The 17,006-nt window shown below is 37.2% G+C and overlaps 1 protein-coding gene across 1 annotated transcript in view; it reads left to right on the top strand.

Moving 5' to 3' along the window:
* Positions 1-17,006, top strand: part of SYN2 (synapsin II) — a 122,296-nt gene that overhangs the window by 79,407 nt on the left and 25,883 nt on the right. Inside the window, 2 exon segments of the mRNA XM_009322014.1 lie at positions 893-967; positions 5,206-5,308. Of these exon segments, the coding sequence (XP_009320289.1) occupies positions 893-967; positions 5,206-5,308 (178 nt within the window).

Here is a 17,006-nt window from a genome sequence, read left to right as displayed (position 1 = left end):
TTACGCTCTAAGATTCAGCTAACTTTATGAGGCTCCCATAGAAAAGTCAACATTCCCCCACAATTGCTACTGACCCTCATAATTAGGTCAATAGAAAAATGGAGAGAAAACTATAGCTGCTGCCTAATATACTTCTAATACATTACAGATGTTCCTATGATTTTACTAACTGGAAACACTTCATCATTTGTCTCCTTAGCCTATTCCCAGTACAGCATTTAGGTTTCAGAAAGCAGGAATCTTCTCAGCCCTGGTAGCAGTCCTAAGGTCTGAGGAGAAAAAAACTTCATATGAATTCTTTTTTTCTTAGAGATTAAATACAAGATGGTATGCTCAAGCCTTGATATAAACTGTTTAGATTATATTAATAAATTAGCAAAGAGTGAAAACTGGAGGAGAAACCAAACTCCAGCTCTAAAACAGACCTGAGATCACTTCAGAGATGTTAAAGAGAGAGATACCTTGATTTTCAGGTATTGGGACCCAACTCTGCAGTGGTACAGGTTTGAAACGAGAAGCTGAAGTTTCAGTTCCTTGACATTTGCAGTTATAGTATGTTACAGGCTATTCCATCCATTTATAACTGATAACAGCTTACTGCGAACACTTTATTTTAATCACAGTAGGTTTTTTTAAAAAATGTCTTAAATGAATAAATGGGGAACCGAAATTTCACAACCCTGTCATACTTCATAACATGCCTACGGTGAAGTATTACTGACAATTGCGATGCCTGTTAGAATTCTTCACGGTTTAGATGTTCTGTTATAAGCTGCCAGATATAAAAAAGGTGTAAATACTGCTATAGTATTCATGTGAAAATCGGAGTAATTTAAGAGATAGTGAAAATGTAAAACCACTGGCTGTCTTTGTAATATTTTCCCCCTTTCAGGAGAACTTCCATATCCGGAAACTGGAAGACAAACACGGGTTCTGCAATGTTGGAACAAATTGCTATGTCAGATAAGTAAGTCGAGTCTCATGTAAAAGGTAATTAAAAAAAATCAATGGAATTTTATTTTAAATGCTTTTTTTAAAAAATCACATTGTTGATGTGCAGTTCACAGTAAATGCATGTCCTCCCTTCATTTCGGAAAAAAATCTTTGAATTAGATGAAAGAACATGAGCCAAGAGTTTCCATATGACTTGTCTCAGAGCTAACTACCCAAACTAAGTACTAGCCTTAGGTGCTTACGTGCACCCTTGGGTTCCTGCATCCATATCTGCACCTAGAAAACCACTGGAATTCCCTTCAGAAAATTCCATTTTTCAGATTCAACTTGTCAATCATTTCCTCTGGCTCATTTGCCCTCTTTTACTCAACAGTCTTACCCCATGCCACAGTGTCTTAAACTTTTCTCCTTCTACATCATCCATCATAACCAAGCAATCTGGTGTTAACTTTGCCTCATATTTCTCTTTTCTGCTTTCAATCCTGCTAAATTGCTTATTTTTCATTTTTGAAATCTCCACTAAACTGCACTGTGAGGCTTTTTACCCAGATGCTGGGATATACTGAAGCTTATTTCCCTCGTGTCATCATGCCAGCTGTGTACTTTGGTTTACTGTGCTTTGCTTTTTCTCTCCCATCCTTAGGCTGGATGCTTTTTGCAATCCAGTTAAAAACATTCTCCTTGCAGTACCATTTTGAAGTTCAGGTCTTCTACTGACAGACCTCTTCTCTCAATACCGCTCATTTTCTCCAAGTTCCTCCACAACACATAGGCCTCTTTCCCCTGCAAAATAAATCTGTGAGGCTTTTTGATGGCTATGAATTTTCTTTTGTTCAGCTTCTCCAAAGGTTGCTACTAGTGGAAGCTGAAAAAACTCTGTACAATAAAAGTGTAATTTAAAAGGTGTTTTAAAGTTCAACAGTAGTCTTTTTCTGGTGGTTTTTTTGTTTTGTTTTTTTTTTAAAGTCTGGAACCTACAACTTGGTCCGTCTTATGAGCTGAGGGAGACACAGGAACTGAACCATTGCCTGCCCTGAGAAAGGTGAAAACAAATAAGACGGGAATTACAACTCCCTGCTGTCCAACCCCTGTCTAGACTGTGTCCTCATTGATCTCCCCTCTGGGGATGGAGTGGAGCCACGTTATTTTCTCTTTCTCATTCCCCTCCCACCTTCCTCTAGAAAGTGAGGTTATGCCTTCACTGAGAGGGCAAAGAAAGAGAGTGAGTGTGTATAATTACAGTCCATGAGCTATTCCTCTGTAAAAACACAGGCACTTTAGTTCTGCCGTAAGGAAAACTAAACAATATCAAGTATGGGTAATGAGTATGAAATGCAAAGCTCGCCTCGCTACCTGACTGTAAATGCTCTATGTGCTTTGCTTCTGCTTCCATTTTTGAATGTAAGATAAAGAGAGCGTAATAGGTATTTTCCCATTAAAAAAAAACTAGCTAACAGGACAAAACTTCTTTTGTGCTGATGAAGACAAAGGCATAGAAGAGACGGATGTTTTCTCGTAACAGAAAGGGGTATGTATCACATAGCCCCACTTTTTGTTTGATTACACACTGAAGTGCACAAAGCAGAGCAAGGCAGAGAAGGGAAAATTGATGTTTTCTGAAGAGTTGAAGTAGTTTAATGGCATACCAAAAGCAATCAAATCTGATGCATGTGCATTTCATTTATAATACATCTCGCGATTTAGGAAGAAGTGTTTTGAAAGCACTGCCCGAGTTGACGTTGTTGACTGAATACAAATCTTAGTCTAGAAATTTAGAAAAGAGAGAAGATTGTGGCACAGTAAGGGACAATGACGAGGCAGAGAACAAGCATATTTCAATGTTACACATTCTTATTGGCCCCTCTATTTCGGAGAGACACTGCTCCCCAGATAGGACCAGAAGAAGAGAGGCCTATGCTAATTGTGCACACCTCATCTGGCACATCAGATATTTCATGTCAGATACGTGAGGAACAATACTTTATTGTCTGTCAGTTCTAAGGCTGCTGCACACTATATTGGCTCTGGGAAAATAAGAACCGTGACCTCTTGTCAAACCTACTGTGCAAGCCTTGGGTTTAAAACACTACAGGCTAGTCCATCCAAGACCTCTCTTTCCAAATGTAACTGTATTTTTCCAGCTCTGCATTTGTTGGCAGGAGATAGACTATTAAAAATGCTTTCATAGATCTGATTGATGTTTTGGTATTTTAAAGAAAATGTCTTCATTTTTTTTCATATAAAGTCCAGATATTTACTGTTAAAGACAAGTTTTGCTGTCCTCATGACTTTCTAAGATACACGTTGGTATTTTACAGCAAAAAAAAAGTTATTTATAAGCAAGTGCATGCAAGCAGTCCAGTCAGTCAGTGCATCTACAGATGTTGAAATTGTCAGGCATCCAAAAAACCCTCTCATTTTGGACAAAAAACACGTTTCTCACAGGAAAAAAACTATTTTCATTGCTAAAATATTACCATCAGGATTTTTTCAAACAGTTGTATCAATTTCTTTGTATTCTGCTTAAAAGAAAAACTTTTCCACTGGAACAGACTTGATATAAGAAAATATAAAGAATGTGACCTAGCAAGTTTACTTGGAAAGGATGCTATTACTGGAGATATTTATATATGAATAAGACTCTCAGCCCAGTAACGAGTTTCCTTTGATCCTAGAGTGAAGTCAAATGCTATGTTTATTACATCAGTTTTTTTGCAATGGAAAATACTATGATGTGGCAAATCTATCATCATGGCTCAAAGGCTGGATCAGGAGAGAGCAGGAGAGGGTCTGTAAAAGGAAATAGCTCTCATTTATACTCAAATACTAGCCAGTGAAAGAGAAAAAAGTTTATGATAAATGGCTGCATTAAAACTGGGGGGGGGGGGTGGTGTTAAGCAAAACATGTCCTTCAATTGGTGGAACTGTGGTATCTGCCTATATAACCTTTCAAGATCATATCATCACCTACTGGTGCCCATCCCCAGCTATGCTATTAGTTAACCAGAGTTCTCAATGCTATTTTGTGTCCTGTGAGTCAATCCTTGCCATTGAGCAAACACACACAGCTTACATCACCTCAGAACACTCTCAGCAAAGTATTATGGCTCTCTGTTATGTCGCTAACAGTTCTGTACTTGATCGTAGGAATTGCCTCACTCTTTTTCTAGTAAGTCCCACTTCATTCCCTTGTTAGTCAGATAATCTCTCTATTCATAGGATGGATAAAGCTCTTCATGCAAGAAAAATAAATCATATTGCTGCATGTAAAATGGGTAAACTGTCATTCCTCAGTCTTACCGTGAGGTTAGAAATGACATGGAGGAGTTCTTATGTTCAATGCTGTATGAAACACTAGCCTTTTTTAGGAGTTGTAGAATTCCTCAGAATTCTTTAAATTTCTGTTGAGTTTTACTGTAGTTGCCTATAACCCTACGTGAAGAATATTATCCTTGTCTGCATGCTATGTAACTTCTACGTCATGTCATACATCCGTTTCTCTTACATCATCTTAAGGGTTGTTTTGTCTTGATTTTTCTTTTGCCTTGTTCAGTGATGTACATAGAAAGCTATCATTGCCACTTCGGAATACAGCTGGGTCCGTAATTTAAGACAGAGACTCTCATTCTAGTTTTCCTGATAAAAGAATAAAACGCATCCATATTAAATAAATTACCAAGCATAACAGGCAAGAGGATTGTCACACTTGAATCTGTGCACGGATGCACGAGTTTGAATTTCACAGGAAAACAGCAGCCCTGTTCCCTACTTTCTAAAACCTCTTGGCACCACCGAAGCCACAAAAACTGGTCAGATGAGAAATCCTCCTTCTGTGGAGTTCTCAGATAAAGTACAGCCACAACAAGCAAGCTGTACTAGCGTAAGGGCACTGGAAATGCAGGCTGGGATATAGCTAAATGCTATTTGTGTTTCAGCATGTCTTATCTTCAGGTTACTCACAGTTTAGAGCAGATACATGTTTGGACCAAGATAAACTGGGACAGAATCCAGCATAATACTAGGTCAGGATACAGAGCCACAACTTTTCTGGATTCTACTGGGAAAAGTAGAGTAATCAGGCCAGTATCTCTAAGCTACTATTCTGGGAAATACAGATTCAGTAAAACTGACAATAGAGTGAAAATTCTGAATTTAGAGCAAACGTTATATGAAATACATTATTAGGTTAAGCCTATAGAAAAACAAGAGCCTGAGGAGATACTCACAGGAAAAATTATTTTTATGAAACAGGTACAAGCTTTGGGTTGACACCTGTTCTGAAATATTTGGCGGTTTGGACATCTGTGCTGTTAAAGCTGTACATGGAAAGGATGGAAAAGATTATATTTTTGAGGTAAGCAATCCTACTCTTTTCAATATATGCTTTTATATATTACAAAGACCCAAGTAAAGAACATTTGTGATAGTTGGGCATTGGCTTATTTGTGTTTCAGGAAAGGCTGTGTATTTTTGAGCAACGCTTAAATCATAATACAAAGCCACGTGTCCAAGTTAGTGGCAACACTTGCTGGAAAATGTAACCATATACATGGTAATGTCTTTTAGTGTTTGAGGAAATGTACACAAACTACAAAACAAAACCAAATGTGGATGTCACATTTTCCCAACCCTTATGATTTCTTTCCTGAGCAGGCTTACCAGTTTTTCCTGGAAGGTTTATAGATAGCACTATCCCAAGGGAACCCCAACAAAATTATAGCTTTACATGGAAAGGGAAATTAAGAATGAAGTGGAAAGAACTTTACTTTTTCTAGCCTAAATGTTACCTTTAAGATCTGATTCCTCGTGAATCAGAAGTTTCTGCTGTAGATAATTTTGAAAAGTTTTAGTTTCTCATTTACCTTAAGTTTATTATGGATAAATATAACTTTGTCTAGCCATAAAACAAAATATCATTACTGGCCTAGCACACAATTCAGGATTTCTTCAGCATCTTCCATGTTCTTAGAATTTTATTCAGGACATAGTCAAGGACTTTCAGAATCTCCCCACTCCAAAAGAGGTTGATATTTGCTAAAGCAAAAGTAAGAGTATTTTTTCTAAACTGTGAGAGTAATCCAGAGATTATGGATTGACCCTCTCTAATTATTTGTATCCATTTATAACAGAAAAGCTTTGTAGAAGTAAAAATCTTTGTTTTGTCATGGTGTTAAACAGCTCTACGTATTTTCTTCTCTTCACTTTTCACAAATTTATTTATCGCTATTGCAATTGCTAGTAATTCCCCAATCAATCAATAGCACTTTAAAGGACTGAGCAGCTTGCAGCGTTAAACCTTCAGCAAAACAAACAGAATTAATCACTACCTCCTGAGATGCTGAGGAAGATGTGAAGAAATCCTGTTTCCTTAGTCTGCCTGGCCAAATCAGAACTTACTGTGTCTTACTGTATCAAAACTCACTGTAGCAAAAAATTTAGGATTCCATACCAAACCTCCTCTGTTGCTCCTTCATATAATGCAGTCTCTCCCCTCCACTGCATCCCGAATTTCCTGTTAAATCTGTAATGCTTCACCTAGTGAAATCTGGCCGTATTTTCCTCTTTCTGAAGACAGACCACTCTGACTTCTGGCCATACAATATAGAGGAAATGCCTGAACGTAAGACTTGTCGTGTGTGCTACTTCACAGCTTGGCTGTAGCCACGGGTGTTTCTCAGACATTTCTGCTCACTGGGAAGGTATTCATTTCTGCTCACAAGTAAGCTCCTCTCCAGCAATTGGGCTTTGGCAGCCTCCCATATGCCATTTAAAGCTTTGCAGAGCACTCTGCAGTTCCCATAGCCCCTAAACGTCTCAGAAGATGGGTCTCAGCACTTTCCACACACACCCGTTTATCTAAATTCATTACATTTGAAATAGTTCATACTGATTTGGCTGGCTTTAATCCAATAAATTTTGACCCCACAATTTAAACTATAAAATAAAGAAATGTAGATTATTCTAAGACATAAGATCTTAGTTATCTTACCTCATAAGATAGTAGTTAAAAACTGAAAGACTGCATGCAAAAAGATACAAAACTAGAGTAGGATTGCATTTAACAAGTATATTCTTGTAAGAACTTTTCAGGCATAAAACAATGTTGTTTCCTATATGCTGTAGCTAAAGCTAGTCTGAGAGATGATTGGTATCAACCCACGCTACTTAGTCCCTCCTACCGATGTCTTTTATTCCCTACTTTCTTTTCATCCTGCTGTTTCTGTACAAATATAGTTGGACCTTTTCTGCTTCCAATGGAAGTGAAGGATGTCTCCTTTACTGTAACAGTTGACACTTCTGTGGCATTCCTCAGTTAGCAAATTCCTGTCGGACTAAATGCACTCCACTTTCATTCACTGAACTCGACTGTCTCCACATTTTTGATATTGCACAATTTTTCAAATTTTTGAGCAAAGCCAGCAGGTACGATCAGCTTCCGCTGAAGTCAGGTACACAAACTAATTCCTGCATCAGGCCTGGGAGGTCTGTTGGGTAGGAGGAGAAGGGGGAGCAGTTTTTTGAAAATGAAATGGTCAGTGCAAACGATATAACGGACCAACAGAGTACCCCACTTCCTGCTTCTGAACAGATCCCCTCATTTTCCATGCCAGATACAGTCATACTTTTAAGCAAGCAGAATTCTGAGAACTGCAGGATACATCAGGAACTGGGTTTTAGAGCATTTTAAGTAGTGTACATAATAGATGTTGCAATTAAAAAGAAAGTGTGGATAGAAGCGTGATAATTCTTGCTGTTCTACAGAATCAGCTGAATTGTTTGGAAGATGGCAATGCTCATCAGCAAGAATATTTAGAATCTGGATAAGACATTGAAATGTAGAATTGTTTGCACATTTCACATCCAACAGAACATCTGTAAAACTTACAATCATTTGCTACTAAAAAGCCAGCTTACATCAACAGTTACTACACTGTAATTTTAACAGTTAATGCACTGTAATTCCATGATATAATGAAAAGTAGAAGACCGTCTGCACCAGTATAGGGAAAATTTTTGCCTTTTGTGTGCTTTCAACATGGGAAAATAAACGTGTTATTAATGCTAGCACGTACATGCTGCAATCAAGAACCATCAAGCTGAGCAGAACAATCAGTCCGTAAATACTGGGTTTACACTCCAATTGCAGTCCCATACGGAAACGTATGCTGTCATGTTTTCATGGTGACTGGTACACCTACTACAAAACTACATGTTTCTGTATTATGGACACTTTAATTCTGCAGATACGATCTGACAAGAAACATACAAACTTCCTAATGTATGAAATAATGTATGCAGATACGTTCTTCCTGATTTCCCAGTTTGAACATTCAACCAGTGTACCCACCAATAGGAAAGCATACATGTATTTCAGCCAGCTTCCGAGTGAATGTGAATGAGGGTAGAATTCTACTAAGTATCCTTCATATACTCAGCATTCTAGACAGAAATTAACTTCAGAGGGATTTTGTGTAATAAGGTTGGGAGAGCAGCATTTTACAGGAATAAGTACTTAGTACACAGTACATGTGTTGACAAAGGTGTTCAACAAGAGCTTTAGGACATGCATAATCCAAGACAATAGTTTTAAAATACGCACAGTGTTTAAGTACTACATGTAACAACTCATCTGCTCACAGAAATCCATTCTAAGCTAATGGTAGAAAGTATTAACACGTAAATGACTTTTTATATGACTATTTCTGGAAGGTTATTAATTAATTTCTTATTGTCCTTTCCTTTCCTTTTTTATCCTATACCAATAATTCTACTATTTTAGTGTTGTAGCCACTCAACTGCTTTGTGATGGTCATTTTGTCATTCCTTGGTTTAACATTCTGCTTTCTTTTATTCCCCAAAACCATGGAGCAACAAATTGTACCAGTGGCTGATATTAGAGAATCAGTACAACATTGTGTCTCATGAATCTAATGTTCTAGCTGTACTTCTTAAAAAACACCACTATAAAGTGATTCTTTATGTATGATCTAGTACGGTACGCTTGCATTGCAGGTAAGATTGTGTTGGTTCTTAATGTTAGATCCAGTCATCATGCCCCACTTCTTCAAGAAGGGTGAACATTTTTCTTTTCCGTTTCAGTTTCTCTAGTAGTTTCTCTTCTATATATATTTGATTAAAAGGATGAGAATTTTAAAATAACTTATTCTTATTTTAAAGCCTCATGGCCATTCAAGTTATGCAAAGTGTGCTTGCTGTGTAAGTAGAGTAGTGACTGTTCAGGAATAATATGGAAGGATTAGAGAACTAAAATGAAAGAAAAAAAATGAAGGGGGTTCAGTGACACTGAACTACAGTTCTAGACACTTAATTTCTGCATACATAAACCTTGTTATGAAATAAAGCAATATACAGATCTTTATTACTGTTAGCTTCTTGTAGAAGTCTCCCTCGTGCAATGTGCGTGTTGCTTTGACCAAGTAGGTCTTGATGTAATAAAAAACAAAGAAATTGCAGTGTAAGTACAGCTTCTCACATTTTGTACCTTTGGGTGCTAGATTTGGGTCCATTTTATAGATTTGGGTCAGTTCCCCAGTGCTAGTTTGTGCATCAGTATCTTCATATTTCTATAGCCACCCTAGAGATTTCTAGTCATTTGAACAAGCTGAAGCCAACACTACTGTTATTTCCCAAACATTATGAAAAGGATACATTTTTAGTGTACCATTCAACCTTCCACACTGCTATAAATGCTACTGCCAGGGGAATTTTGAAGGATGTCCATTTGTGCCTTCTTGCTATGCAGTTGAGGGATACCTTATGCATCCCCAGGAAAAAAATCCAGAGCAATTTGTCTGAAGACAGGAAGGACATTTTGTCCTAAATATTGAAGTCATAATATTATTCAAGCACAATGCAACCCCTGTTTTTCTGTGAAGCTACAAGCGCTCTACAGTTTTCTTAGATGGGGGCTGTAAGAGGTAACTTTGACTTTTAAAAGAACATGGTTCTCTAAAAGTTGTTCCCTGGAAGAAATGACCTTCTTTAGAAGAACCTTGTGGTTCTTTGGTTCTTCTTGTCTTTTACTGCTATACTCCAAAGAACTATCTCCAAACTCCTACTAGGGAGGAATGAACTAACTAGAGAATCATTTAGCTGAAAGGAAAGTTGTCAGGTTGGTCGGCAGGAAGGCCAAGTTATTATTCTGCGTAACAATCTTAGCTCTTCATTTAGGGTCCATTCTTTTCACCTCAATTGGAATACGCAGCTGCCAAGCATCATTATGCCCGAGACAAGCTGTAAAAACAAGGATTTTATTAACACATCATTGCAACATACAGCTTTTTAACTGTATCGCCAGTTCTTGCTAATAAGACATCAAATTCAGGTCCATTAAACGTCTTAAATAGAAGAAGGACTTTTAATCTTTGCCTTTTAAAATTAATACTTCTGTAATTTTAATACTAGAAGGAACAGATACTTGAGCATTGTTCCTGTTTCTGACTCCACTGAATATTGTCTTTCATGATTCATTCTTGGAAAACCAAACCTCTGGGAAACTAAACAAAAGCTCTTATCATGATGATGAATGCGGTAAAAGAGAACAAATGTAACAGAATCCTTTAAAGTGGCCTCCCAGGCAGTCTCCCAAATTTTGCTCAGAATTCAATGGGTGGGTGGCTGCTGCAGGTGTCCTATTTCTACTTGCTTATTTTTACCCTAAGCTGTATTAAAAGTAGCTTCCAAGTGGTTTATAACCTAGAAAGATGCAAACCATTTGGATTTCATAAAGAATATTTTCAGCCACTGTAAGCCAATGTAAGAAATTAAGAAACAGAATTTGATTTATTTTTTTTTTTTTTTTTTAAGTCTTGGTGTAATAGACACCATTTCTGAAGGTGCTGCAGTTTGTCAAACTACTAGGAAATATACCACCAACTCCAGAGTTGGTATATATACCATATAAAGTGTAGTGATACAGCACCAGCACTAAGTATGCTGTCTTTTACAGACTTCTGTATTCCCATATTCAGTGTCCTGAATAATGTTGGCTAAAGTACACGAAGGAATACATCAGAAGGGAGCAAAGGCAGAAGAAACCTGTACCCCATGCAGTATTTGTGCACAATTTTACTTTAAGTTGTGCTTTCTAGGAAATGCTAGCTATACTCCTCAATTTACAATTCAGACAGAGCTACGTCACTGACTACGGCACAAGTTTAATGAGCACAAGCCTCTAATACTGCACTTCCAAGTGCTCAGAAACTAAGCTTACTTACTCTTCTATCTTAATCATATACAGTTCCAAAATTCAGCACCAAAGACTGGACAAAGACATGAAAACATATTCTGTTAGAAATATTTGGTAATGTCTTTGCCAGTGGTGTATCACAAATCATAGACACATTTAGATTGGCAGGGACTTCTGGAGGTCACCTCGTCCAACTTTCTGCCCAAAGCAATGCTAACTTCAAAGTGGCTCAGACCCTACCCTAAAAGAAAAAAGGGAGGGAGAAGTTTTGTTTCTTACCATGTTTGCCAATATTGTAGATACAAGTCTCCTATAATAAACAGATTTTTAAAAACTCTCTAGGAACGTAACTTTATCTCTAAATCGGGTGATTTGGCATATAAACATGTGCAGGAGTGGCAAATAATAATGGCCATGATTTTTCTACATACTTAAGTGGCTTTCCATCCATTAAAGCATAGCCTCTATTCAGGTTAGTAAGGGAACTAAATCCAGCTGTAATAGTTGATAAAGTCAGAAGTCTCTCATAATTTATGATCTGGTACTAGAAGAAATTTTGAACATTTAGGAGTCTAAAATTACTCTTTTGGTGATATATATAAGTTATAATTAAGACCACATCTGTCTGTGAAAATTCATATTTCCAAAACAAGGAGCTTGTTCCTTGTTTTAGAAATTCCTATATTTCCTAATAGGACTGAATGTAACTTAATAAGACATGGCTAAGAAGATACGATTCTAGAAAAAAGCCAACCTTTTAAATTAAGATTTTTCCAAGTTTCTGATGCATTAGTGCTCAATTTATTAATATATTCCTTCATATGTGGGCTTCATGTGATAGAAAAAAATCAGTTTGTTCAATGAACTCTTCTGGGCCTTTTTTTATATTTGGGAAGTAACAGATTTAATCCACTGAAATTTTCCAGGCACCATTCCAGAAATAATGACATCAGCTGTTCTTTTAGACAGAAAAGTAAATGAAGTGTATCTAGTGACACAGTTAATGAAGGGGGTGAGATTTGTTTTGCTAGGACACTAGTTTTCATTTGAATTGAGCAATAATTATTGGCCTGCGTGAATAACATTAATATTTTGGTTTCCATCCTAAGAATAATTATTCACTAATATTTTTGTCACATAATATTTGTTTACTGTATCTATTGTCAAAATACCTATAACTTTTAAAATTCTAAATTAGCAGCTATAGCACTTATATGTGACCATCTTAATGGTTTTCTTTTGTTCATAATGAACCATACTTTATTAATAGGGGGGTGAATACAGGTAAAATTCATTGTGATGTCAAATTAATTGTTATTTTATAGATTACACCAATCTCTTTCACATATTCTCTTCAAGGTGCTTGATTTTTTCTCAGACATATTAACTGCATTTTCTATACATTTTTACACTTTTTTTTAAATCTACTACATTTGCATGAGTTTGCAACATACAAATTCAGCTTCATCCAGCGATTTTGGTTGGCCATAGAAATAATTTGCTTGGTTTGTTTTCATTCCAGACTAAAACAAGACCATGTAAATTTGTCTGTAGGCACTGGATCCTTCACCTAGGAAGGCTTGATTCACTTTCCCAGCTGTTCTTACTTTTTCTGCAGATGTTACTCACCCACTACAGGAGGGACTGTAAAAATTTCCTAGCAGTCACCACTGATTTTCTGCTGTACTATCCCCTCCCGACTTCTCAGGTGTGGTTACATTTCCAATTACAAATTACTCCTGCATCTGCTATAGAGACCTCAGGGAGAGCCCTGTGATTACTACATATCCAGTCACTCCCCTACTTCTCAGAAATCACACCATCTCTTCTTACGTCCCATTCAGTCTTAAATGACCTCCTCAAACTATTAGTTTTTCTTAATGCCAGTTACCTTCCCCATACTTAGAACACTTAAATTAAAACCTGTATCAGCCTCTGCCTTGACAGTCAGAATTTTCACCACAATTGGAGACATCCAGGTCCCACAAAAACAACACAGAAGAATAACACATTCATAACACAGCGACAACACAACCCAGCTTCTCTTATTCACAGACTAAAGTAAATGTTTTTTCTCAGTCCTCACACTCTCAAGCGTGGACCTTCAGAATTACCCCGATTTGCAATGAAATTAATTCCTCCTCCCTCTGCACTTACCAATTATCATATCTTCTCCTGTAATTCATAGGTCTTTTTCCATATGAAATCCATATATCATTATTCTGTCAGACTCCTTGGGCACTTCTGACTTGCAGCCCCTCTATCTGTTCCTTCGTATTCCTCTTGTATTTCAGCATGCTGACAAACACCTTTTTCTTCCACTGCATCAACAGAGTTCTTTACCTTTGCCCTTCCTTTAACCTCCACAGCTCTGTCCTTCCCAGCATCATTTGGGCTGGGTCTTCATGAAGTTCTAAGCAAGAGATCTTTCTTAATCCTTCGGTGGAAAACATATTATGTAATGGAGAACTATGTCTGGACAATGGCAGTCAGAGTAGTTTCTCCTTCAAATATGATGATCCCTGTGCAATTACTGGTATCTTATAGTTGCACTGGCTCCTTTGTTAATCCCATCCCATTTCCTTTTCATATTCATCAGAGTTAAACAGCATTTCTCTTCTCTTTCTTGCCAGTCTCAGTCCTGCAGCCCAAATTTCAAATACTTGCCTTATCCACACTAGCAGCGGAGGGCACAGACTAAAATATTCACTAAAGGGTCGTATCACTGAAAGGTCAGTGTTTTGTTTTGTCACAGGATTATGTTGACTTAAACATGCTGCTGTAGTTTCTGTTACTACTGCTCATATATACGCTCAGTCTCTTATAGTTTAATATAAAGATGTGTTAAGTGCATTTCAGAATATGGTTTCTGGGTGATAAGAGAAATTCATCGCATAGAATTGGTTACTGAAATGCATATAAATTAAAGATAGAAGCGATACAAATTAAGTGACCGTAATTCATAGCGACCCGTGTTTTTACTGGCATCTGCAGTAAACATATTTGTAACATATTTGACTATAAATTACAGATGTCTTTTTTTCTATGAAATCCTCTTAGTGGGAAACTCCAATATTTTAAATAGCTGAACTAGGTACTGAAAAAAAAAACCTGGCTGTGTTTAAATGATATTTTAAAACTAGTACAGGCTGTAAATAGACTATTTATAAACAGGATGCTTTGTGTGTGTTTAAACTTTGTCAAGTCCTCTAAAGTGGGGGAGATGCCAGCATGACATTCCTGTTAGTCATTCACCATTCACAGGTTTTAAAAACTGTTAGTTACCCAAAATATTTTTAATTCTTAAGATACATTTCTATAAAAAATTACTGATTTCTGGTAACTGTGATTAATTCTTTTACTAGGAAGGAAAATAGACTGCATTTTCTTAAAGAAAAAAAAAAAAGACAACCCACCTTGTAAAGTATTCACCTTGATCTTAGCTTCTTTGCCAAGGAACAGCAGAAGTGCTCTCTTGGTAAGGTTAACATCTATCCTTGAGAGTCACAGCAGCAATGACATAAGAGAGGGAAGCTAAGCCTCGTCTTAGCAGCCACGTGCAAGGCTGGGTGTAAATGCTGTGTGCTCTGGACACTCAGCCATTCCCTCTCAGCAATGCAAGTGGCAAGAGCCCCTTCAGCCTCCTGCCACCTATGACTTCTACCCACCCAAGTGCTTCTCAACCCCAATCAGTTATTAAACTGAACAGCGCCCTGCAACTGAACCACTTTTAAGCCTTAGTAGTCTTTTACTCACTCAGCTTTTTAGTGACATTTCACTTTGGGATCGGTAGTTTCCGTGATAATCTGATGCCTTACTTTCTCTTTTTACCACTTTGGCTACTATCTTTGTACTTCAGGAAAGCAGCAGAACACATTATAGCTTATCATCATTCAAGACTCGGTGTCTGACTCAGTACTTCTTCGGTGTTAGGTTCAGCATATCTTTGGCCGACAACATTTGTTCGAGTATGGCAACAAACAAAAGGGGTTTTAACAACATCAAAACCTGTCCAAGTGACAGAAGGTTGTCAAGGGCAAACGGCTATGGTTTTTAATGTCATAGGTGTTTGAATCTGCCTCAATATGTGAATAGGGCTATGCTTGAAAATACCGTCTTCACAAAATGCAAGATCTTCTCTACTGAAGTGGACATGAAGTTTTGAGCAACACCTCAAGGCTTCTTTTTTTATCCTTGGCCACAGAACTACACTTTTCCCACATGTTCTGGTAAACAACATGGCAGTATCTCCTAAAGAAAGTTTATATGTAAACTTGCAGTTACAGAAGTATTTAAAAAGAGAAATTCAGTCAGAACCCAGTCCTCCAGCTCTTAATCCTGTCTAATCCTTTGGCAGAACCTTATTTTAGGCAATTTGTTTCACAGTCATTCCAAATATTTTTTTTAATGTAAGTGGATTGTAAACAAAGTGAGCTTTTCTTTGCACACTTGTGAAACAGAACTGTTGCTTCTGTTGTCAGGTAAGAGAGGGGTTAATATACACCTGATGATAGTGAGAGGGGCAATATTTTAAAAAATAACTGTTATTAATGCCTGCCGGGGGGGGCAGATTTGTAGACTGCAGACATAACTCCCTCTCTGAAAATCAGATGTTTTGCAGCAGACAGCCAAACATCCAATGTCCTTCACACTGACATCAAGCCATTCTAACGTTCAGTCATTATTAACACTTTAAAGTCCTGGCCAAAGTATCTGGCACATATGGTTGCCTCCTCCCTCCAGGCATTATGCATATTACTCTTGCAAGAAAAATCTCATGATAAAATGAAGTGGATCTTTAAGCATTGCAACAATTTTAAGAAATAGCAATAACTCAGCGGACATTAATAATAAAATAAATCCAGAAAAGTTTTGTATTTCAAGAGCCACACAACCAGCAAGACTACAGTTTACCCATTCAGAAATAACAACTCATATGCATTCAATACCTGTCTCTCAAGTAATTAAAAACATTGCTTATATTCCACTTAAAAATATGTATGTAAAAAAATGGTAATTTTACAGAAACTTTCTGTGTAATTATTAAGCATTTCTGCAGTACTGTTGATGTGGCCCAAGAGTAGAAGAACATTCATTCATTTCTTAGGAAACATTTGCTCTGGACTTCAGTTATTATTTCATTGTTTATTTTGGGGTTATTTTAAATCATTTTAGCTGTGAGGAAGCATAGAGGAGACAGCCTAGATCTGAAAATCCCAGAACAAGTGTTGCCAGTATTTTGGTTGCCAATACACAATGCCAGTGTCTCTCATAAATGAACAAACAGAAGAATAATGTAAATGCTTCTGGGCTTCAAACTAATCTCATTATTAGAACAACGTAGTCTTTGTCAGCCTCAGTAAGAATTCCTATAGCGCTTATCATATTTTGAAAATCCTTAAGCTTAGGTAACTGTATTTACAATGCAGCTCATTCCCAACTACTGTGCAAGACGAAAGATTACATTCCAGTGTTAGAATGAACATGCATCTTCTTTTAAATCCAAATGTCTCTTTAAATACCCAATTTGTGTGTCTAATTCCTAGAAGCACTTGAATATCTAAAAGAAGGAAGGTAAAACTGTGCTCTTTGCCTATAAAGGAGATAAAGTGTTCAGGGTAGGTTGATGGGGTGAGAAGAGTTTTGTTTTCCCTACTATACCCCTTCCACCTCAGGAGGGATCCATACAATGCAGATGCACTAGCTTTATGCTCATCCATCTGATCCCTGCGTCACCCCTACAGATAATAAAATTCTTCCAGCCTGTAAATATTTGCAGAATCAGGTCTTACCACAAAATTTCGATATCTTCCCTTCAATACCATCCCTTCCATACCTTCCC

The sequence above is a fragment of the Pygoscelis adeliae genome, unplaced genomic scaffold (assembly GCF_000699105.1).
Source record: "Pygoscelis adeliae isolate BGI_AS28 unplaced genomic scaffold, ASM69910v1 Scaffold304, whole genome shotgun sequence".
NCBI lineage: Eukaryota > Metazoa > Chordata > Aves > Sphenisciformes > Spheniscidae > Pygoscelis > Pygoscelis adeliae.
The sequence above is the reverse complement of the archived record's forward strand: the minus strand, read 5'-3'. Positions and strand labels throughout refer to the sequence as shown.